We start from the raw sequence: 22,037 nt of genomic DNA on the forward strand, positions 1-22,037 counted from the left end.
TGTGCCAGCAGCTGGAGCGACTCGGGTGTAAGCAAGGTCTGGGTGCCAGCAGCTGGAGAATGAAAAACATGTCACAGGCTGATATTACCAAGCCGTGGCAATGTTTGAGGGATCCAAGAGTGTGGGGGTGATTGTGAGAGGAGTGGGTGATTGCATGCATCTGTTTGGTAGTGAACATCAGGCTGGCCTAGCCAGAGAGAAGGAGGAGACCCAGGGGCTGGGGAAGAGGGCCCAGGCTCCAGGCAGGGCTATTAGATGGGCTGAAGGCTTGCGCAGACATTTGGTGGTGCACGAATGTGAGTGTGCTTGTGAGTGCCGAGGGTGGAGGTGTGTGCGTTTTCACTAGGGAACCGTATGTCACCGGCACACTGGAGACAGTCAGGCAAAGTGCCACTTAGATGATGAAGAGACTGGAGGTTCTCTCATACGGTGATCCCAGCTGAGGGAGCTGGGACTGTTCAGCACAGAGAAAAGTCTCAGGGAAGATCTTATCGATGTGTACAAATATCTCATGGGAGTCTGTGAAGAAGGTGCAGCCAGGCTCTTCTCCGTGGTGCCCAGTGACAGGACAAGAGGCCATGGGCACAATGTAAAACACAGGAGGCTCTGTCTGAACATCAGGAAATAACGTTTGACTGTGAGGGAGAGGAAGCACTGGTACAGGATGCCCAGAGATGTTGTGCCATCTCCATCCTTGGAGACATTCAAAAGCCAGACAACCAGCTCTAGGTGAGCGTTCCTGAGCAGGGGGTTGGACCAGGTGACCGCCACAGGTCCCTTCTAAATTTAACAGTTCTGTGTTTCTGTTACACAAGACATGAGGGGAGGCTGAGAGAAATTACCTTCTTCAGCCTTCATATGAGAAGCTAAAGGAAGAGTTTTCTAATCTACTAACACTTGACTGGAGGATGAAGAGAGGAGGGAGCCTCTGGAGACAAACTTGGAGGATGACTGGAGGAACCTAGAGGGAGTGAAACTCTTCCTGAGTGTAGTGATAGAAATTAAGGTAATGAACGCAGTCTGGAACAGGGGAAATTTATACTGGAAATTTGGAATTTATTTTGTTTTTATCCATGAGGTTGGAGCATGCGTGTAGATGGATCCCAGTAAGAATGTGTCACGAATGCAGGTTTGTGAATCCTGCTGATTGTGTCAATTCACTATGAATGAGTGACTTTACACAGTTTGATCTAGTAACAGTTAGAATTTACTTGTAGCAAATCGCAGAATTTGATTATAATATTTTTAATAGCACTCAATCATCAATGATTAATAAAGTGATTAGACAAAATTGATCAAAACCGTGACTTAGTTACAGATTCGCAGATGGCAAGGTTCACTCTATGACTACATAGAAGCACATAAAAGAGACTTAAATCACACTGAGTTAGAATGATTCATAAAGGGCTTGCGTGTATATGGAATAAGGGGGACCCTCCCGTTGAGTCACGAGGTTTAGACTAGACCCCCTTGCTTTCTAAACTCCTTCTCAGAGAGGAGCCTAGGTGCGGCTGGGTCTAGTCTTAGTCTCAGACTCGGTCAACAGTTTATATGGATAAGGATAATGTAATGTGTGTGTATATATGTATATATGTATATCTAGTACATAGGAAAAGTGCATAAAGGAAATTGTGTTATATGAGAGAGAGAGAGAGAAATTGTATGTAGGGGATACAGAAACCCTCCCGTTGGGTCACGAGGTTTAGACTAGACCCCCTTGCTTTCTAAAATCCTTCTCAGAGAGGAGCCTAGGTTAAGCTAGGTCTAGTCTCAGACTTGGTCAACGGTTTATATGGATAAGGATGATGTAATGTGTATATATATATATGTATATATGTATATCTAGTACTATATCTAGGATTGTGAGATGATTGACTTTAATCACCAGTAAATTTCCATCCGAGCCACAATTCGGGTGGGCTTGTTGTTGGAATTCCAGCAATGATGATACCACCCTGTTTCAAGGCTGTCCGGGGTAGCTGTTTGTTCTCGTTCCCCTCGTTAGCCATAATACGAATCTTGATAAGAACAGAGCCGCTCTCTGCTCCAGCCATGTACGAGTTTCTGGTACAATTAAGGGGCACTTAACTGACCAACTCGCTACACAAAAGCTGCGGCCTGGAATTCCTGAGATTGTAAAGCAGCCGAAGTGAAGGGGAAAAACAGAACAGAAAAACAGAGGGCTGGGGGGAGATGTACCACCACAGTCCCCCACAACATCCTTCTCTCTAAATTGGGGAGAAGTGGATATTATGGGTGCACTGTTCGGTGGGTAAGGAATTGGTTGGGTGGTCGCATCCAGAGGGTTGTGGTCAATGGCTCGATGTCCACATGGAGACCAGTGACAAGTGGAGTCCCTCAGGGATCTGTGCCGGGACCAGTGCTGTTTAATATCTTCCTCAATGACATAGACAGTGGGATTGAGTGCACCCTCAGCAAGTTTGCAGATGACACCAAGCTGAGTGGTGCAGTTGACACGCCAGAAGGACAAGATGTCATCCAAAGGGACCTGGACAAGCTGGAGAGGTGGGCCTGTGTGAACCTCATCAGGTTCAACAAGGCCAAGTGCAAGGCCCCGCACCTGGGATGGGGCAACCCCCAATATCAATACAGGGTGGGGGATGAAGGGATTGAGAGCAGCCCTGCCGAGAAGGCCTTGGGGGTCCTGGTGGATGAAAACCCGGACATGAGCCAACAATGTTTGCTTGCAGCCCAGAAAGCCAACCATATCCTGGGCTGCATCAAAAGCAGCGTGGCCAGCAGGTCAAGGGAGGTCATTCTGGCTCTCTGTTCTGCTCTGGTGAGACCTCACCTGGAGCCCTGCCTCCAGCTCTGGAGCCCTCAGCACAAGAAGGACATGGACCTGTTGGAGCAGGTCCAGAAGAGGGCCACAAAAATGATCCAAGGGGTGGAGCACCTCTCCTACAAGGCCAGGCTGAGGGAGTTGGGGTTGTTCATCCTGGAGAAGAGAAGGCTGTGAGGAGACCTTATTGCAGCCTTTCCGTACTTAAAGGGGGCCTACAGGAAAGATGGGGAGAATCTTTTTAGCAAGGCCTCTTGTGACAGCACAAGGAGGAATGGTTTTAAACTAAAGGAGGGTAGATTTAGGCTGGAATCAAATCCCACTGTCAGTGACATGACCCTGTGGAGCTGGGCATTATCTCCTCTCCCACAGCACCTTTCCAGAGCAGAGTTGCATTGCGGCACTTGTGGGTCTGTAGAGCTGCTGGGCCTCAGGAAAGCTGTGCTTGAGGCAGACAAGGCAGCACAGAGCAGCGCTGCATGTTCATGCAACAGTCACTGTCCTGGGCCTGCCTTCAGCCAAGGGGGTGTTGCGTTCCCAGGGACAGGGGAGTTTGTGAGACTGCTGACCTCCCCAGGGCCTCCCACATGCCCACAGTTCCTCTCTGGAGGACAACAGATTGCTGTTCATATGGCGTGCTCCAGGGCCAAGGGGGTAATTCTGAGCAGAGACGCAGCAAGGCAAGGACTGATGGCCATTGGCAGCGGAGTAACTAGGATTATCTTCCTCAGCTTCAAGAGGCAGTGCCTGGAAGGGGACTCGCTGCAGTGCGTCCCACCCTCCAATGCCTCGAGCAGTGATGAAGGGTTGCCCTGTGCCCCCACCTATTTCCTTCCACAAAGCAATGACTTTCCTCATCAGCACTCAGTATGCAGATGGACAGACCCCCTAAGGGACACAGGCAGGGTTGCAGCAAATTTTAATGAGTTTGGAGAGGGAAATGAGGTCCCTCCAAGTGGAGGCCCCCAGTGAGGGGAGCAGCAGGAGCAGCCAAGAAGCTGTTTCCCTTTTGCTGTGGCAGAGTTCCCACAGGGCATGTGGGGACCTGCCTGGCAAAGGGAGAGAGGCTAGCAGCTCCCTGCAGGCTGGTTTCTGGGGCCCTCACTGCAGGCTTTGAGAGGAGGACAAGACAACATAGAAAAGAAAGAAAAACGGTGAGTGGAATACAGGAAAGGTGGACATTGGCCATGTTTTCAGAGAGCCCAGGCTGGCCCCTTCCAGTCTGCCCTTGCAGGGCAAGTCAGACATGGTCAGCTGCTCTTAAAACAATGGCATGAAGTTTGATCCTGTGTCCAGCACCACGTTCTGAGTTCCTGGGGGTCCTTATCATGGTCGATTGCCAGCATCTTTAGCAGGGGGGGCATCTGCTGCCACAGTAGCGGCTGGTAATGCAGGAGAGGTCACAGCACCCGGAGGTGATGGGCACTCCGCCACAGCTGAGGATGCTGCCAACAGCAGCGGAGGTGGAGGAGCCAACAACGGTGTTCTGCGGGAAGGAGCTGAGGATGGGTCCGGGCAGGGTCACCACCACAGCAGGGGGTTCAATGACAACAGTGGAGTTCTGGCACTGCCTGACACAGGGCTCGTTGCAGCTGTTGGCCAGCGGGGTCGGGCCGCAGGGCTGGCAGGGCTGGCAGGGCTGGCACTGGTCGTAGCAGGACATGTCTTGGGGCCTGCGGGGCACCTGGGAGAGAGGGCAGGGAGGAAGCAAAACACGGGGATGCATGAGGAGCAGCCTGTCACCACACCATGAGGGAGCCAAAGACCATGCAGGACCGCGAGGTGGAGGCTGTGCAGAGATGTATGAGGGCTTCTTGGCCTCATCCTGACAGGGCCCAAAAAGACCCACCACCTCCTGTGCAGCTACTGCCCAGCCTCTTAGTCTAGAAGCCACCTCACTACAGTCCCAGCTTCCCTCCATGGCTAACTTTCTCACCACTTCCCTCTCCCACAACAAGCACCCACAAGATCGGGCACAGGACAAGGCTGGTGTCAGCTGAGAGGTCCATTGAGGTGAGACCTCCTTTTAGACAAAGCAGACAAGGAGAAGGGGATTCAGACTCACCTGACTCCCAAGGAGAAGGAAGCAAGAGAAGTGGATGAGAGAGCGAGGAGCTGGGCTGGCTTTTATCATGGACCTTTCCTGCCCCAGGCTGCCAGAGGCATCCCTCGTAGAGGTGTTTATTTTCTGACAAGCTCATCTTGAATGCAAGACATGCCAGCTGATGCTATGGGCTGTGTTTTGGCTTCCTCAATTGCAGCTTTTCATTTCCTGCTTTATGCCAGGCACATTCCCCAGTGAAGGCGTATTTTGCATGACAGGATGAGAGGCCCAAGCATTTCTGGTGCAAAATACATCAGCGTGGGCAGAGGACTCATCTCAACATGCCGGAAGAGTCCGGTGAAGGACACTGAAGACAGACTGAAAAACTGGCTTAGACAACACACATAAACACACACAGATCTAGACGTCCAGTCACCTGAGTTAATGGAGAAGACTCAAGGCACCCAAACAAAGGCTGTCTACACTGTCCAGGACCACTGCACAGTGTTGGACTTGAACAGAGTCCTCTTCTGCGTGTCCTTTTTGCAAGGGTTCAGCGTGGCTGAGGGAAGACTGCTCGGCACTGGGTGAGAGTGGGAGATGCAGGTGATGAGAGTAACGTGCCCAGCTTGAGCCCATCTGCCCACACCAAAGCCCTTTCCCTGCTCTCTGTCTGTCCCTGAGTACCATGGACATGGATGTGGGCTTTAGCCATGGGATGGAGGTGCTTGTAGGCTCTGGTAGGACAGCCTGTGGGTTCCCTTCTGATCGCGTGATGAAGCAAGCCATGCACACGTGACCAGGTAGGCAGGCCCTGCTGTGGGATTATGCCAGCTGGGGAGTGTAGAGGCCATGATCGCTCAGTTGCAGGATCAGTGTGTCCAGAAAGATGATTTGTCCCATTTACTGTGCACATCTGCTGTGGGATGGGATAAGTCCTGTGTGTGAATTGAAGAACAGGGCTCTGTTTTGGGGCCAGCCTTGTTTAATATCTTTATCAATGATGTGGATGAGGGGATTGAGTGCACCCTCAGGAAGTTTGCAGGCAACACCAAACTGGGTGGGAGTGTCAATCTGCTGGAGGGTAGGATGGCCCTGCAGAGGGACCTGGACAGGCTGGACCCATGGGCTGAGGCCAACTGTATGAGGTTTAACAAGGCCAAGTGCCGCGTCCTGCACTTCGGTCACAACAACCCCATGCAGCACTACAGGCTTGGGGAAGAGTGGCTGGAAAGCTGCCTGGCCGAAAAGGATCTGGGGGTGTTGGCTGACAGCCGGCTGAACATGAGCCAGCAGTGTGCCCAGGTGTCCAAGAAAACCAACAGCATCCTGGCTTGTGTCAGGAATAGTGTGGCCAGCAGGAGCAGGGAGGTGATTTTGTCCCTGTACTGGGCGCTGGTGAGGCCGCACCTGGAATACTGTGTCCGGTTTTGGGCCCCTCAATACAAGAAAGACATTGAGGTGCTGAAGTGTGTTCAGAGAAGGGCAAGGAAGCGGGTGAAGGGTCTGGAGCACAGGCCTTCTGAGGAGCGGCTGAGGGAACTGGGGTTGTTTAGCCTAGAGAAGAGGAGGCTGAGGGGAGACCTTATCGCTCTCTACAACTACCTGAAAGGAGGTTGTAGTGAGGTGGCTGTTGGTTTCTTCTCCCATGTAGTTAGTGATAGGACGAGAGGAAATGGGCTTAAGCTGCGCCAGGGGAGGTTTAGGTTGGAAATTAGGAAAAATTTCTTCATGGAAAGGGTGGTCAGGCATTGGAACAGGCTGCCCAGAGAGGTGGTGGAGTCACCTTCCCTGGAAGTGTTCAAACAACGGGTAGATGTGGCACTTTGGGACATGGTGTAGTCTAGTTTACCCTTGATTGGCTTAGAGTAGACTTGGTAGTGTAGGTTACTGGTTGGACTGGATGATCTTAAAGGTCGTTTCCAACCTAAACGATTCTATGATTCTATGATGTCTCTTCACTGACTGTGGGAAGAGTCTGTAGGGTATGTTAGAGCAGGTCCAGAGGAGGGCCACAAAAGTGAACAGGGGGTTGGAACACATCTCCTATGAAGAAAGTCTGAGAGAGGTTGGGGTTGTTGAGCCTGGAGAGGGAAGGGCTCTGGGGAGGCCTTCTTGAGGCCTTTCAGTACTTAAAGGGGGCTTATAAGAAAAAGAGAGAAAGATGTTTTGCCAGGGCCTGTAGTGACAGGACAAGGGCCAATGGCTTTAAATTGAAAGAGGGTAGATTTAGCTTGGGTATAAAGATGAAATATTTTCCAATGAAAGCGGTGAGACCCTGGAAGGTGTTGCCCAGACATGTTGTGGATGCCCCATCATTGGAAGTGTTCAAGGTCAGGTTAGATGGGGCTTTGAGCAAGCTGACCTAATGAGAGATTTCACTGCCCATGGTGCGGGAGTTAGACTAGATGTTCTTTCAGGGTCCCTTCCAACCCAAACCATTCTGTGATTTGATGAATTCTATGTATGGATACATATACTATACAGCTATTTCTATGAATTATGCCGGTAACAAAGATGGCTCTGAGGTTCTTCCCTGCAGGGCAGGGAGTCTGGGTGGAATAAGCTCCTACATGAAGATGTCTGGAATCTGAGCTGGTCCCACAGGGCTGGAAGGACATGTTCCCTGAAGGGATCTTGATCCATTTTGTTTACTAAGAGTGAGGTGTAAAGCACAGCACAGAAGTCAGAAGAGAATCCCTCTCCCTCGAGAGCTCATTTGGGCAGCGTGCATGGCAGGAGCGGGGTGAAATGGGAAGCACAGGTTGAGGCAGCTCTGTGCCTGCCTTCTGCACAGCAGAGCCACAGGATCACTCTTGCTCTGCGCCTGTAAGAAGTGAAGGCGGAGACGAAGCAGCGGAGGGCCACACTGCCAACACTGAAGATAATCACAGCCTTGTTTGCAGAAGTGCCAGCACAAGCCATGGCCAGCACGGCTGGCGGAACACTGAAGAAGTGGCAGATGTGCCTGTGGGCACAGAGAGACAACTGGGAAGTGAGTCTTGTATGCAGAGCAGGAGGCAGGGAACCGGCCAGCCATGTCCCTGCCACCAGCCAGATGCACACAGCCTGATGCAGGATGGCCCCATAGCACAGCGGGTTGCAGGTAGGCAAGCTGTGGCCATAGGACATGACAGTGTAGAGGGAGCAGTGGTCTCTGCCCAGCAGCTGGAAATCCTCCAGCACCCTTGGAAGGAAGACACCGCAGAAGGGCTTTTGGTCTTCAGTCCTTCTGAAAGAGAGCGGCCTCCTTGTGACCTCACCTTCCTTCCACCCCAGAGCAACACCCTTCTCCTGTGCACCTTGGGGAGTGTCCACAGAGGGAAGGACCACATGGAGGCCAGGCTTGAATGCACCAGAACTTTAATGAGACTGAAGAGGAGACAGACGATTCCTACGAGGCTTGCCTTGAGGGAACCTTGCTGCCACTGCAAACCAAAGCAAACAAAGAAAAGGGAGAGAAAGGCAAGGTCGGTCAGCTATGCTGAAAACAACATCCAAAAGATCAATCCTGTGCCCAGCACCATGTTCTGAGTTCCTCAAGGTGTCTCCCTGGGTTTTTCCCAAGCATCTTTAACAGGGGAGGCACCTTCTGCCACAGTAGCGGTTGGTAATGCAGGAGAGGTCAAAGCCCCCAGAGGAGATAGGCACTCCCTGAGAGCTGAGGATGCTGCCAACAGCAGCAGAGGTGGAGGAGCCCACAACAGTGTTCTGCGGGAAGGAGCTGAGGATGGGTCCGGGCAGGGTCACCACCACAGGAGAGGGCTCAATGACGACGGTGGAGTTCTGGCACTGCCTGACACAGGGCTCGTTGCAGCTGTTGGCCAGTGGGGTCGGGCCGCAGGGCTGGCAGGGCAGGCACGGGCTGTAGCAGGACATGTCTTGTGGCTGGAGATGCACCTGGGAGAGAGGGCAGGGGGGAAGCAGAACACAAGGATGGGTGAGAAGCAGCCTGGTTACACAGTGACAAAGGAGGCAAGGTACTACTAAGAAGGGAGCTGGACACTGTGCCAGCAGCCACATGGTCTCCATTGCCCTACAAAGAGCAGCCTGGCCCAGGGACACTCTCTCCTAATTCATGAGCCAAAAGCCCCCGCAGCCACATCCCAGCCTCTCTCTAACCAGACCTTCTCCCCACTTCTGCTCCTGTGGCAAGATGCTCCAAGCCCCAGCAAAGCACAGAGCCAATATCAGCTGAGAGGTCCATCAGGGAGAGATCCCAGTTTGGAAGAGGAGGAGAAGGGGCTTCAGACTCACCTGGTTGCCAAGCAGAAGGAGGCAAGAGAAGTGGATGAGAGAGCAGGCACTTGCGCTGCCTTTTATACCTGCCCTTCATTGCCGCAGGACCAGAGGCACCCGCGGCAGAGGTAGCAATTCTCGGACAAGCTCATCTTGAATGCAAACCAGCGCAGCTAATGACATGGGCTGTGCTTTGGTTTCCTGCACTGATGCCTTTTCATTTCCAGATTTGTGCCATGCCCATTTCCCAATGAAGGCTTCTTCTGAGCCCTCGGATGAGAGGCCCCAGCATTTGTAGGACAGGAATGCAGCAGTGCTGGCAGAAGTCTCAGCTCAGGTGCTGGATGAGTCCAGAGCAAGCAGGTGACGTCAGCCTGGGTCACTGTGGTGGGGCTGTCTGCAGTGGTGTTCTGAGGAAAAGGTCCAGCCACCCTCAGCTGAACACCATGGGCTCCCATGCATGAGGACGTCCTATGTCCTTATCTTTCCCTCCCTCCTCACATCACCCCAATGCTCACTTGTTGTTGCCTCCCCAGGTGTGTGCGTTGTGCTCCTAGGTTTTGACCCCATCCTGCCTAACACTGCCCTCAGGAAAAAATTCTGACCTGTTTTGACTCAGTCCCTCTCTGTGCAGTCTGTGAGCACACAGGTGATGCCATGGGCATGCCTGGGGCCTTGTCCTTGCCCACAATGCTCTAGCATTGCCACAGTTGTCCCCAGGTGTCCTCAGCAGAGTCCTGAGGGTTGGTTGTGTTCCTATGGGTGTTCCTGTCTTGTGTGCTTTTGTGTGCAGCTGTGTTTGCATGGATGGACATGGGAGCACAAATTTGTGCATGATTCCATGCAGGTGTGCGTGAGCCTGTGTGTTTGTGTGTTTACTTGCTGGAAGGAAGCTAGATTCCTAGCTGGTGGCAAACCTCATTGCTTTCTCCTGAGGTAACAGGTACTGTGGGCAAGGAAAAGGCAGCGGATGCATGCACCTAGAGTTTAGGAAGACCTTTGACAGCCTCTCTCGTACCTCCTTTATGATCAAACTGGAGATGAATGGATTCATGAAGATGCTGATAAGGTGGGTGCAACATTGGCTGGACTATCAGGCTCAAAGAGTAGTGCAAAGCCCAGCTACAAGACACTTAGTAGGACCAATACTCTTGAACATTTTCATGAACACCAGGAATAATGGGAAGGATGGCACTTCCTGCAAGTTTGGGGATAACACCCAACCACAGGAAACACACGCTACACTCATCTCTGTTAGCCAACTTGTTCCCAGCAGGTCCAGGAAGTACCTGTTTGAAAGGAAAGAGAGGAGATGGAGTAGGCCCTGGAAGTGCTTTGTGGCAGGAGTAGAGGCAATGAACAGCTGCTGGAACATGGGGAGTTCTGATAAGAAACAGGCTAAACAGGCAGCTGAAGGGAGGCTCTGCAGCCTGCTCCTTCCTTCCCCTGGGCAGGAAATGCGTGGCTGCTCTTTGCAGCCCCTGCGGTGGCAGGCAGCTCTGGGAAGCTGGTGCATGTGGCGGGTGAGGGCCCTGCAGCTGCCGCAGGCTGGAGCGGGCACTGGGCAGGCTTGTTGTTGGTGGGAGAGGACGGGCAGAGTGGGCTTGCAGGAGACAAAGTTGTGCCCGTGCAGAGCCGCTGAGCACTGGGAGCCCGGGCGAGCCCCCGAGCGGCGCCGGCGCAGGGCTCAGCCCCGGGGCGGAGCTGGCGGCAGCAGCGAGGAGAGGAGAGGAGAGGAGAGGAGAGGAGAGGAGAGGAGAGGAGAGGAGAGGAGAGGAGAGGAGAGGAGAGGAGAGGAGAGGAGAGGAGAGGAGAGGAGAGGAGAGGAGAGGAGAGGAGAGGAGAGGAGAGGAGAGGAGAGGAGAGGAGAGGAGAGGAGAGGAGAGGAGAGGAGAGGAGAGGAGAGGAGAGGAGAGGAGAGGAGAGGAGGCGGCGCGGCCGGAGCAGAGAGCCGGGGCTGGCGGCGGGCAGCGAGGCGCGGGCGGCGGAGCGGCGGGATGCGGCGGTGCCGGGGCGCAGGGCTGGCGGGGCTGGCCGCCGTGCTGCTGGGTGCGCGGGGCTGGCGGTGGTGGCTGGGGGGTAGGCTCTGTGCCCGGGCTGCTCCCCAGGGAGCCCAGCGCCAGCTCGGCCCTCTCCTTCTGCACCCTCTCTTTCCCCTCCCGGCCTCTCTGCCCTCTCTGCTCCCCCTTTCCCAGATCTCTGCAGTCCCCCCTACGTAGCCTCCTTTGTTCCCATCATCTCTACCATCACAACTTGGCTGGCATGTGCGCCCGCTTCTCCGGGCACGCACTCTTGCCTCTGGTAATTCCCCACTTACTATTGCCCTGATTTCAGCCCTCCTTCACTGCAACACCCACTCTCGCTGGCTACTCTTCCTCTCTCCATCCGTGCATCCACCCCTCTTCTGACCCATCTCTCCATGCAGCTACCATCCCTAACCGTCTTCCTGCTCTGAGACCCCTCTCTCATCTCTCCCTCTGCTTCCTTCCTAGCTGTGGGCACAGGTTTGCTTTCCTGCACCGCGCCATACATCCTCTCATCCCCACGTGCATTCAGCCTTTATTTCTGTTCTGAATTCAGCCCTCCTTCCTTCACTGGAACACACCCAACTCTCCCGTCACCTCTCCCTCTCGCCGTCCGTCCATCCATCCATGCACCTGATTTTCATCCCATCTCTGCATGCATCAGTTTCAAAATCCCTGCCAGCCTTTGTCCCTCACTCCACACACCCACACCAGGATCACTCCCCATCCCAGCTGAACAGCTCTCCAGCCGTTCCAGTCTGGCTCTGTCTCACTTCCATTCTTCACAACAGTTTGTCTGGGAGAATGAGAGCTGGGCGATCTTTGATGACCTTTGGGCTTCCCTTCTTCTTCTGCAGTGGCTGTGGGCAGAGCCCAGGTGCAGCAGGACCCCTCGGCAGAGACCACCGAGGGCACCAGCATCAGCATCAGCTGCTCACACCCCAACATAAACACCAACGACTTTATCCACTGGTACCGTCAGCTCCCGGGCCGAGGCCCCACATTCATCGTGGCCACTGTTAAAGACTCCAAGAATGTGCAGGACCCTCCGGGGCAGCTGTCGGTGGCGGCAGACCGCCGGTCCAGCGCCCTGCGGCTCTCCCGGCCCCGGCGCGGGGACGCGGCGGTGTATTACTGCGGCGTGGGAGGCACGGGGAGAGGAGCCGGGGCTGCGGGCGGGCACGAACCGCGGCGGGCGGGGCCGGGCGTGTGTGTGGGGGGCGGGGGGACAGCCCCGGCCGGGACCGACAGGGGGCGCTGCCGCTCCGCCCCCTGGCACCGCCACCGCCACCGGTACTGGGAAGGGCTTCAGCATCGACAGCGGCACCGGCATCCCCAGGTCCTCCTTGCAGTCAGTGCCTGGGCTCATGGGGTGGGCTGACCTTGGCTGGGCACCAGGTGCCCACCCAGCCGCTCCGTTCCTGCCCTCAACCAGCAGGACATGGTGCGGGGATGGAGGGGAATAAGATGGAAGAAACTCATGGGTCAAGATAAAGGCAGTTTTATAAAGCAAAAGCAAAGGTCGCGCACAGAAGCAAAGGAAAACAGAAGATATATCCTCTACTGCCGATTAGCAGGCAATGTCCAGCCACTGCCTGGGAAGTAGGGCTTCAGCACACATAACGGTCGTTCCAGAAGACAAACATCATAAGAACGGATCGCCCCCCTCCTCCTCCTTTCCATAGCTTTTATTGCTGAGCAGACATCATATGGTATGGAATATCCCTTTGATCACTTTGGGTCAGGCTGTGCCCCCTCCCCAGTTCTTACCCGCCCCCAGCCAGATGGGGGAATATTGGAGAGACAGCCTTGATGCTGTGGAGCACTGCTCAGCAGCAGCCAAAACACCGGTGTGTTGTCAACACCTTTCTTGCTACCAGTCCAAAGCACAGCACCATGAGGGCTGCTATGGGGAAAACTCACTCCATCTCAGCCACACCCAACAGAGCTCAGCACCTCTTCTCCGTGATGGTGGCTGCGGATCAGTGCTCCTGAAGGCAGCAAAGAGCCGCCCTCGCTCAGCGCTACCTGTGGAGACTGAGAGGCTCTGTGCAAGGCAGGGAGGGGAGTCGGGTGTTTCCCACAAGGCTCTCTTGCTTCCCCAGAAAGGGCTCAGAGTGTTCTGGGTTAACGTGGCACCTTCTGGCCTGCCAGCATCGTCTCAGAAATGTGTCACAGAGGGGACACTTTCCCAGTGGTTTTTCCCTTCCCAAGGACAGGCACCACCATCTCCACCCAAGGCTGTTATTACCGCTGACAGGCTCCTTGGACATTCAAAGTAAGCATTAAGAATGGGGCAATTATGAAACCCATGCACCCAGGCATTACCAGACATAGAATGAGTTGCAGCCGGAGTCAGCCCTTACATGGCAAAGGTCCATTGCAAGAAACCAGAAATGGCTTGGCTCTGCCAAGTTCTCTTTACTGTGGTCTACCACCTGCTCCTCAGCCCTGGCAGGTCGAGACTTTCATCTGGGGTAAAGTGGTTACCTTGCCTTGCAGCAGCGGTTGATTTTATTCTTCTGACACCGAGAGACACAAAAGATTTACCCCAGCACACCTTTGGTTCTTCCCTCTTGCCTGAGCAGCTGATTGCCTCTGGACATGAGAAAGCTGTTCCAAGCAGGGCAGTACATTGCCCTGAAGCAAACACAAAGGTAGTCAAGCACAGTGGCCTCCCCAGGTGGCACGTGGCCCTGCTTGTCTTTGCCTTCCCCATGTGTCTCTGAACCGTGGTGGGAACAGCCTCACCCTTGTCACTGTGGGGAGTGAGCAGTGGGCTCTCTGAGGATCCCGATGTAGTTCTTCCTTGGCAGGCTTTCCTCCTTGGAGATCTGCTGCACCACCACCATTGCCTTCAAAACACTGGAGAGTTTCCTTGCCACCAGGACTATCATTTGTGTTTCCTGCTGCCTGGCACAGTCATTTTTCCGCTTCTTCCTGGGCATGACTGAGTTCCTGACCCTCTCAGCCACGTCCTTTGATCATTATGTCACCATGTGCAAACTGCTCTACCGAAAACCACTGTCACGATGAAGAAAGTCTACTTCCTGCCAGCGCTGGGAGCATGGGCAGTGGGCTTTGTTGTCATCTTCTCCCAGTTGCCTCTGCTGCTGTGGCATCCTTTCTGCACCAGGAAGCTTGTTGACCTTTGATTTCTCCTGTGGTGCTGGGCCAGCATGAGCATAGCCTGTGCTGGGACAAGCGTGCTGCAAGCAGAGCAGTAGCTCGGCCTGGCTTGGAGGTGCTGGGTAGCTGGGTGCTGGTGGGAATGCTCCAGCATGTGCTCTGTGGTTGGGCTGATGAGTGCATATGCCACTGCGTCCCCAGGGCAGGAGTCCCCAGTCACCATCCCTGGAAGTGTTCAAAAAACAGGTAGATGTGGCACTCTGGGACGTGGTTTAGTGGGCATGGTGGTGTTGGGTTGATGACTGGACTGATGATCGTAGAGGTCCTTTCCATTCTATGATTCTGTTCTATGGTGCTTGTGCCCTAGGGCTGCCTGTGGGGCAGGGAGAGAGTGGAGAACTCTGGGGGTCCCAGGCAGGGTGAGGAGCTGGGTTGCCCAGATATTCACAATTCACCCCAGTGCCAAGAGTGCGGGGCTTGTGTGGGAGGAGGTGAGCGAGCCCTTGTTCTCTGGCTATGACAAGAACGTGTCCAGCGGCCAAAGAGATGGAGGGGATCAGTGGCCCTGCCCCAAGTCTCAAGCAGGAGGAAAGTGCAGGGCACCTCACCTGGCCTGCTGGGCCCTGCGTGCCTGAGCCCCTGTTTTGAGTTCAGCGGGCTGTGGGACCCTGGAGAGCCCAACTGTCTGTAGGGACCCGCTGTGCCACGCTGCCACTTGCCCTGTTACTCAGCAGCTGTAAACTGTGGAGGGATGGCTGAAAAGTGGGCATTTCCCACCGGGATGTGCCGGGGACAGACATTTTGTGGCACTGAGGCCTGCAGAGCTTGGCTTACAGAGTCCTCATTCACCTTGTTTGCAAGGGAGCTGGGGTCAGTGCCTTGACACCTCGGTCACCCTGCTTCAGCATTGGGCAGGCAGGCAAGAGGAGGGGATGTTGGCAAAGGACTTCACAACCTGATCCTCCAGAAGAAAAGGCTGTCTAATTCCCAGCTGCGGAAAGGGCAGTTGCCACAGGCCCCTTTGTGGATGGATGCATGCATGGATGCATGCATGGATGGATGGATGGTTGTGTTCTGTCCATCAGGCTCTTCCTGGCTGAGGCCTCTGGTGTGCTTTGGATCAAACCAGTGCCCAAGAGCATCAGTGGAAGCAAGAGGTACCCTCGTGAACACAAGCTGCCTGCCATAGACACCTCACAGGTAGCGCTGAGCGTGTCCCGTTGTCACCTTCACATCTCAAGGGGCCTGGGGTGAGAAAAGCTCCAGAGCTTTTCCGGAGCAGAGCTGGTCCTGACGTAGCAGGACCTTAGAGGTGCTGGGCCTGAGGAAAGCTGCTCCATCCATGCTTGGGGTGACGAGGCACCGCAGAGCAGCGATGGGGCTGTGGGCACTGGTTACTGTCCTTGGACTGCCCTGGCCCATGGGGCTGTTGGGCTCCCAGGGACTCTAGTGTGTGACCCAGTGTGGTTAATCCCAATACTGACTTGTGAATGATGTCAGCCCTGCATGCCTGCCAAAACGTGGGCCCTGCCAAGTGCTGTAGGCGTGGTGGTAGGGCTGCCTTGGGGGGCTGATCCCTGCTGCCCATGCCCATGTGTGCTGGCCACGGCTCTAGATGGGCAATGGTGGGGAGGAGAAGGTGGAGGTGAGGCCATGGGCCATCCCTGAGACTATTCCACCCATCGGCACTCCTGCTGTCCTTTGGGGACCTCTTCTGTCCTCTCCTCCTTCCCCAGCACAGCACTGACTAGAGCAAGAGGTGCCCCATTCCCTATAGAGCTTACAGGGTGGCTTGCCTCCATGGCCTCCCAGAGTCCTAGCTTCTCACTTGAGGAAAGCAGAGGTTGCGCTCCTTGTTTGCAGGCTCTGTGGGGCTAGAGCTGGGCAGAGCCACCGCAAGGCAAGGGCTGATGGCCACTTGCTCTGAGGTAGTCTGGGTGGTTTGGCATACTGCCAAGGGATAGTGCTGCCACGAGGACCCTCTGCAGTGTGTCCCAACCTGCCATTCTTCTGGGATTAGTGAAGGGTCTCCTCATACCCTCATCTCACCCCTGCCAAGAGCAAATCCATTCTCCCTGAGCAGCTTGGGAGGGCATACATGGAGGAAAGGACCACTTGGAGGCCCAGGCTGGGATGCAGAAATCTTTAATGAGTCTAAAGAGGGAATCGAGGTCACTCCAAGCAGAGCCCCTGCATGCAGGGGTCACCAGGGGCAAGTAAAAGACCGTACTCTCACCCTTGGCCACGGTGAAGTTCATGCAGGGCATCTGTCTGCCTTTCCTGCAGAGATCCTTGCAGCCCAGGGGAGCAGAAGAAAAGAATGAAAAGAGAAAGAAAGAGGTAGGTGGAAGCATGGGTGGAGAGACACAGCCCATGTTTCCAGCTAAACGCAGGCTGGCCCCTTCCTGCCAGCATTTGCAGGAGCAGTTCAGGATGGTGAATTCCTGTGAAAGCAATGGCCTGAAGATTCATTCTTTGTTCAGCGCTATGTCTGTAGTCCCTGGGGAGCCTTCCCAAGAGCTATGCCCATTAGCTTTCTCAGGGGAGGCACCTTCTGCCACAGTAGCGGTTGGTAATGCAGGAGAGGTCAAAGCCCCCCGAGGAGATGGGCACTCCCTCAGACCTGAGGATGCTGCCAACAGCAGCAGAGGTGGAGGAGCCCACAACGGTGTTCTGTGGGAAGGAGCTGAGGATGGGTCCGGGCAGGGTCACCACCACAGGAGAGGGCTCGATGACGACGGTGGAGTTCTGGCACTGCCTGACACAGGGCTCATTGCAGCTGTTGGCCAGTGGGGTCGGGCTGCAGGGCCGTCAGGGCTGGCATTGGTCGTAGCAGGACAACCCATGTCTCTGGGTTGGAGGTGAACCTGGGAGAGAAGCAGGGAGGAAGCAGAGCACAAGGTGAGTGAGAAGCTGCCTGGTTACACAGTGACAAAGGAGCCAAGACCACTACTGAGCAGGGAGCTGGACACTGTGCCAGCAGCCACACGGTCTTCATTGCCCTACAAAGAGCAGCCTGGCCCAGGGAGGCTCTCTCCTAATTTGTAAACCAAAAGCCCCCTCAGCCACATCACCACCTTAAAACACTTTTCCCACTGCATCCCATAATGAGGTCTGCCCCCATTGTAGACAGAAACACCCCTGAGTTTATAAGATGGTCCTCTCTTCTGAGATCGATAAGATGATCGATACAGTAGTGAAGAGCTGTCCCTGAAGAATAGCCACGAGCACGTCAAAAGCTTCTGGGTAAGAATCAGAGACGGAGGCAACAAAGGGAACCTTGTGCTTGGTGGAAAGATGGGGACAATCTTTTTAGCAAGGCCTCTTGTGACAGCACAAGGAGGAATGGTTTTAAACTAAAGGAGGGTAGATTTAGGCTGGAATCAAATCGCACTGTCAGTGACATGACCCTGTGGAGCTGGGAGTTATCTCCTCTCCCACAGCACCTTTCCAGAGCAGAGTTGCATTGCGGCACTTGTGGGTCTGTAGAGCTGCTGGGCCTCAGGAAAGCTGTGCTTGAGGCAGACAAGGCAGCACAGAGCAGCGCTGCATGTTCATGCAACAGTCACTGTCCTGGGCCTGCCTTCAGCCAAGGGGGTGTTGCGTTCCCAGGGACAGGGGAGTTTGTGAGACTGCTGACCTCCCCAGGGCCTCCCACATGCCCACAGTGCCTCTCTGGAGGACAACAGATTGCTGTTCATATGGCGTGCTCCAGGGCCAAGGGGGTAATTCTGAGCAGAGACGCAGCAAGGCAAGGACTGATTGCCATTACTCCAGCAGTGGAGTAACTAGTGCTGTCTTCCTCAGCTTCAAGAGGCAGTGCCTGGAAGGGGACTCGCTGCAGTGCGTCCCACCCTCCAACGCCTCGAGCAGTGATGAAGGGTTGCCCTGTGCCCCCACCTATTTCCTTCCACAAAGCAATGGCTTTCTTCGTCAGCACTCAGTATGCAGATGGACAGACCACCTAATGGACACAGGCAAGGTTGCAGCAAATTTTAATGAGTTTGGAGAGGGAAATGAGGTCCCTCCAAGTGGAGGCCCCCAGTGAGGGGAGCAGCAGGAGCAGCCAAGAAGCTGTTTCCCTTTTGCTGTGGCAGAGTTCCCACAGGGCATGTGGGGACCTGCCTGGCAAAGGGAGAGAGGCTAGCAGCTCCCTGCAGGCTGGTTTCTGGGGTCCTCACTGCAGGCTTTGATGGGAGCACAAGAGAACATAGAAAAGAGAGAAAAACGGTGAGTGGAATACAGGAAAGGTGGACATTGGCCATGTTTTCAGAGAGCCCAGGCTGGCCCCTTCCAGTCTGCCCTTGCAGGGCAAGTCAGACATGGTCAGCTGCTCTTAAAACAATGGCATGAAGTTTGATCCTGTGTCCAGCACCATATTCTGAGTTCCTGGGGGTCCTTATCAGGGTTCATTGCCAGCATCTTTAGCAGGGGGGGCATCTGCTGCCACAGTAGCGGCTGGTAATGCAGGAGAGGTCACAGCACCCAGAGGTGATGGGCACTCCGTCACAGCTGAGGATGCTGCCAACAGCAGCAGAGGTGGAGGAGCCCACAACGGTGTTCTGCGGGAAGGAGCTGAGGATGGGTCCGGGCAGGGTCACCACCACAGCAGGGGGTTCAATGACAACAGTGGAGTTCTGGCACTGCCTGACACAGGGCTCGTTGCAGCTGTTGGCCAGCGGGGTCGGGCCGCAGGGCTGGCAGGGCTGGCAGGGCTGGCACTGGTCGTAGCAGGACATGTCTTGGGGCCTGCGGGGCACCTGGGAGAGAGGGCAGGGAGGAAGCAAAACACGGGGATGCATGAGGAGCAGCCTGTCACCACACCATGAGGGAGCCAAAGACCATGCAGGACCGCGAGGTGGAGGCTGTGCAGAGATGTATGAGGGCTTCTTGGCCTCATCCTGACAGGGCCCAAAAAGACCCACCACCTCCTGTGCAGCTACTGCCCAGCCTCTTAGTCTAGAAGCCACCTCGCTACAGTCCCAGCTTCCCTCCATGGCTAACTTTCTCACCACTTCCCTCTCCCACAACAAGCACCCACAAGATCTGGCACAGGACAAGGCTGGTGTCAGCTGAGACGTTCATTGAGGTGAGACCTCCTTTTAGAGAAAACAGAGAAGGAGAAGGGGCTCAGACTCACCTGACTCCCAAGGAGAAGGAGGCAAGAGAAGTGGATGAGAGAGCGAGGAGCTGGGCTGGCTTTTATCATGGACCTTTCCTGCCCCAGGCTGCCAGAGGCATCCCTTGTAGAGGTGGTTATTTTCTGACAAGCTCATCTTGAATGCAAGACATGCCAGCTAATGCTATGGGCTGTGTTTTGGCTTCCTCGATTGCAGCTTTTCATTTCCTGCTTTATGCCAGGCACATTCCCCAGTGAAGGCGTATTTTGCATGACAGGATGAGAGGCCCAAGCATTTCCGGTGCAAAACACATCAGCGTGGGCAGAGGACTCATCTCAACATGCTGGAAGAGTCCGGTGAAGGACACTGAAGACAGACTGAAAAACTGGCTTAGACAACACACATAAACACACACAGATCTAGACGTCCAGTCACCTGAGTTAATGGAGAAGACTCAAGGCACCCAAACAAAGGCTGTCTACACTGTCCAGGACCACTGCACAGTGTTGGACTTGAACAGAGTCCTCTTCTGCGTGTCCTTTTTGCAAGGGTTCAGCGTGGCTGAGGGAAGACTGCTCGGCACTGGGTGAGAGTGGGAGATGCAGGTGATGAGAGTAACGTGCCCAGCTTGAGCCCATCTGCCCACACCAAAGCCCTTTCCCTGCTCTCTGTCTGTCCCTGAGTACCATGGACATGGATGTGGGCTTTAGCCATGGGATGGAGGTGCTTGTAGGCTCTGGTAGGACAGCCTGTGGGTTCCCTTCTGATCGCGTGATGAAGCAAGCCATGCACACGTGACCAGGTAGGCAGGCCCTGCTGTGGGATTATGCCAGCTGGGGAGTGTAGAGGCCATGATCGCTCAGTTGCAGGATCAGTGTGTCCAGAAAGATGATTTGTCCCATTTACTGTGCACCTCTGCTGTGGGATGGGATAAGTCCTGTGTGTGAGCTGAGGTCTCTTCACTGACTGTGGGAAGAGTCTGTAGAGACTGTTAGAGCAGGTCCAGAGGAGGGCCACGAAAACGATCAAGGGGTTGGAACACATCTGCTATGAAGAAAGAGTGAGAGAGATGGGGGTTGTTGAGCGTGGAGAGGGGAAAGTGTCTGGGGAGGCCTTCTTGTGGCCTTTCAATACTTAATGGGGCCTTATAAGAAAGAGAGAGAAAGATGTTTTGCCAGGCTCTGTAGTGACAGGACAAGGGGCAGTGGCTTTAAGCTGAAAGAGGGTAGATTTAGCTTGGGCATGAAGAAGAAATATTTTCCGATGAAAGTGGTGAGACCCTGGAAGGTGTTGCCCAGAGGTGTTGTGGATGCCCCATCATTGGCAGTGTTCAAGGTCAGGTTAGATGGGGCTTTGAGCAAGCTGACCAAATGAGAGATTTCCCTGCCCATGGTGGGGGAGTTAGACTAGATGTTCTTTCAGGGTCCCTTCCAACCCAAACCATTCTATGATTTGATGAATTCTATGTATAGATGTATATTCTATATATTTAATTCTATGAATTTTGTTGGTAACAAAGATGGCTCTGAGGTTCTTCCCTGCAGGGCAGGGAGTTTGGGTGGAATAAGCTCCTACATGAGGATGTCTGGAATCTGAGCTGGTCCCACAGGGCTGGAAGGACATGTTCCCTGAAGGGATCTTGATCCATTTTATTTACTAAGAGTGAGGTGTAAAGCACAGCACAGAAGTCAGAAGAGAATCCCTCTCCCTCGAGAGCTCATGTGGGCAGCGTGCATGGCAGGAGCGGGGTGTGGCAGCACTCAGCAGCTTTGGCTTCTGTCCCCAGGGGACCCCCTTGGAAGAGTGAGGACTGCTGGACAGGAGCGGAAAGGGTTTGGCAAGGTGAGGGCAAGAGTGTCTTTGCAAACAGCTGCTACCCTTGGAAGGAGGAGTTTAAAGTAGGTATGGAGGGGGAGGTGTGCCGTAGACTGAGGAACAGGGAGACCACAAGGGCTAGAAGAGGTGTGCATGGGGGACAGCATGCCAGGGGAGGCTCTGACACTACCGCTGTGACACAGGTGGTGGTGTAGTTACATGTCTGCTACACACCTCCTGCTCAAGAAGAGGAGGCAGATGATGCCTCCTGATGTCAGGCACTTGGGGAAAGCCTCACAGTCACAGGCCCTGCTACTCATGGCTGGCTTCTACCACCTCAGTATCTGCTGCAGGAGCAAAGTGGCTGGGCACAAGCAAAGCAGGACATGTCTAGGGCATCTGGAAGACAAATTTTTGATGCAGGCAATCCATGAAGGGACTAGAAGACAGACTCCGTTAGACCTGCTACTCACCAATGAGGAGAACTGTTGGATGATGTGAAGTTCCAGGGCAGCTTTCCCTGCAGTGACCATGAGGCTGTGCCTCTGAAGATCCTCAGAGACTGACCAAGACAAACAGGATGACTTCTGCCCCCAACTTCAGAAAGGCACATCTTAGTCTCAGCAGGGACCTACCTGCTTGGCAGGATGCCATGGGAAGCTGCCCTGGAGCACAGAGGGTCCCAGGAGAGCTGGCTAACCTCCAAGGACAGCGTCCTCAGAGCACAAGGATGGTCCTCTGCAATGTGCACAAAGGTGAGTCAGGAAAAGCCAAAGCTTTTCATGCAGTGGAAACGTGCAAGGCAGGTGAAGGGAATGTAGACAGGTACCTCTGAGCCTCTTGGCAGCAAAAGGAAGGCTGAG

At 54.4% G+C, this 22,037-nt stretch overlaps 1 protein-coding gene across 2 annotated transcripts; it reads right to left on the minus strand.

Annotated features, from left to right (window-relative positions):
* Positions 1 to 8,420: 8,420 nt before the first annotated feature.
* LOC142595312 (feather keratin Cos1-1/Cos1-3/Cos2-1-like) lies at positions 8,421 to 19,427 on the minus strand. 2 transcript variants are annotated; one of them, XM_075723056.1, is made up of 2 exons: positions 19,380 to 19,427; positions 8,421 to 8,747 (listed from the first exon to the last, which is right to left on the minus strand). In XM_075723056.1, the coding sequence occupies exon 2, from the start codon at positions 8,724 to 8,726 to the stop codon at positions 8,421 to 8,423; it is 306 nt and encodes a 101-aa protein (XP_075579171.1). In that variant the 5' UTR covers positions 8,727 to 8,747; positions 19,380 to 19,427. The 2 variants fall into 2 exon arrangements, with proteins under 2 accessions (XP_075579171.1, XP_075579169.1); XM_075723054.1 differs by lacking the exon at positions 19,380 to 19,427 and adding an exon at positions 9,105 to 9,183 and having other exon boundaries at positions 8,421 to 8,728.
* Positions 19,428 to 22,037: the final 2,610 nt, after the last annotated feature.

The sequence above is a fragment of the Pelecanus crispus genome, chromosome 18 (assembly GCF_030463565.1).
Source record: "Pelecanus crispus isolate bPelCri1 chromosome 18, bPelCri1.pri, whole genome shotgun sequence".
NCBI lineage: Eukaryota > Metazoa > Chordata > Aves > Pelecaniformes > Pelecanidae > Pelecanus > Pelecanus crispus.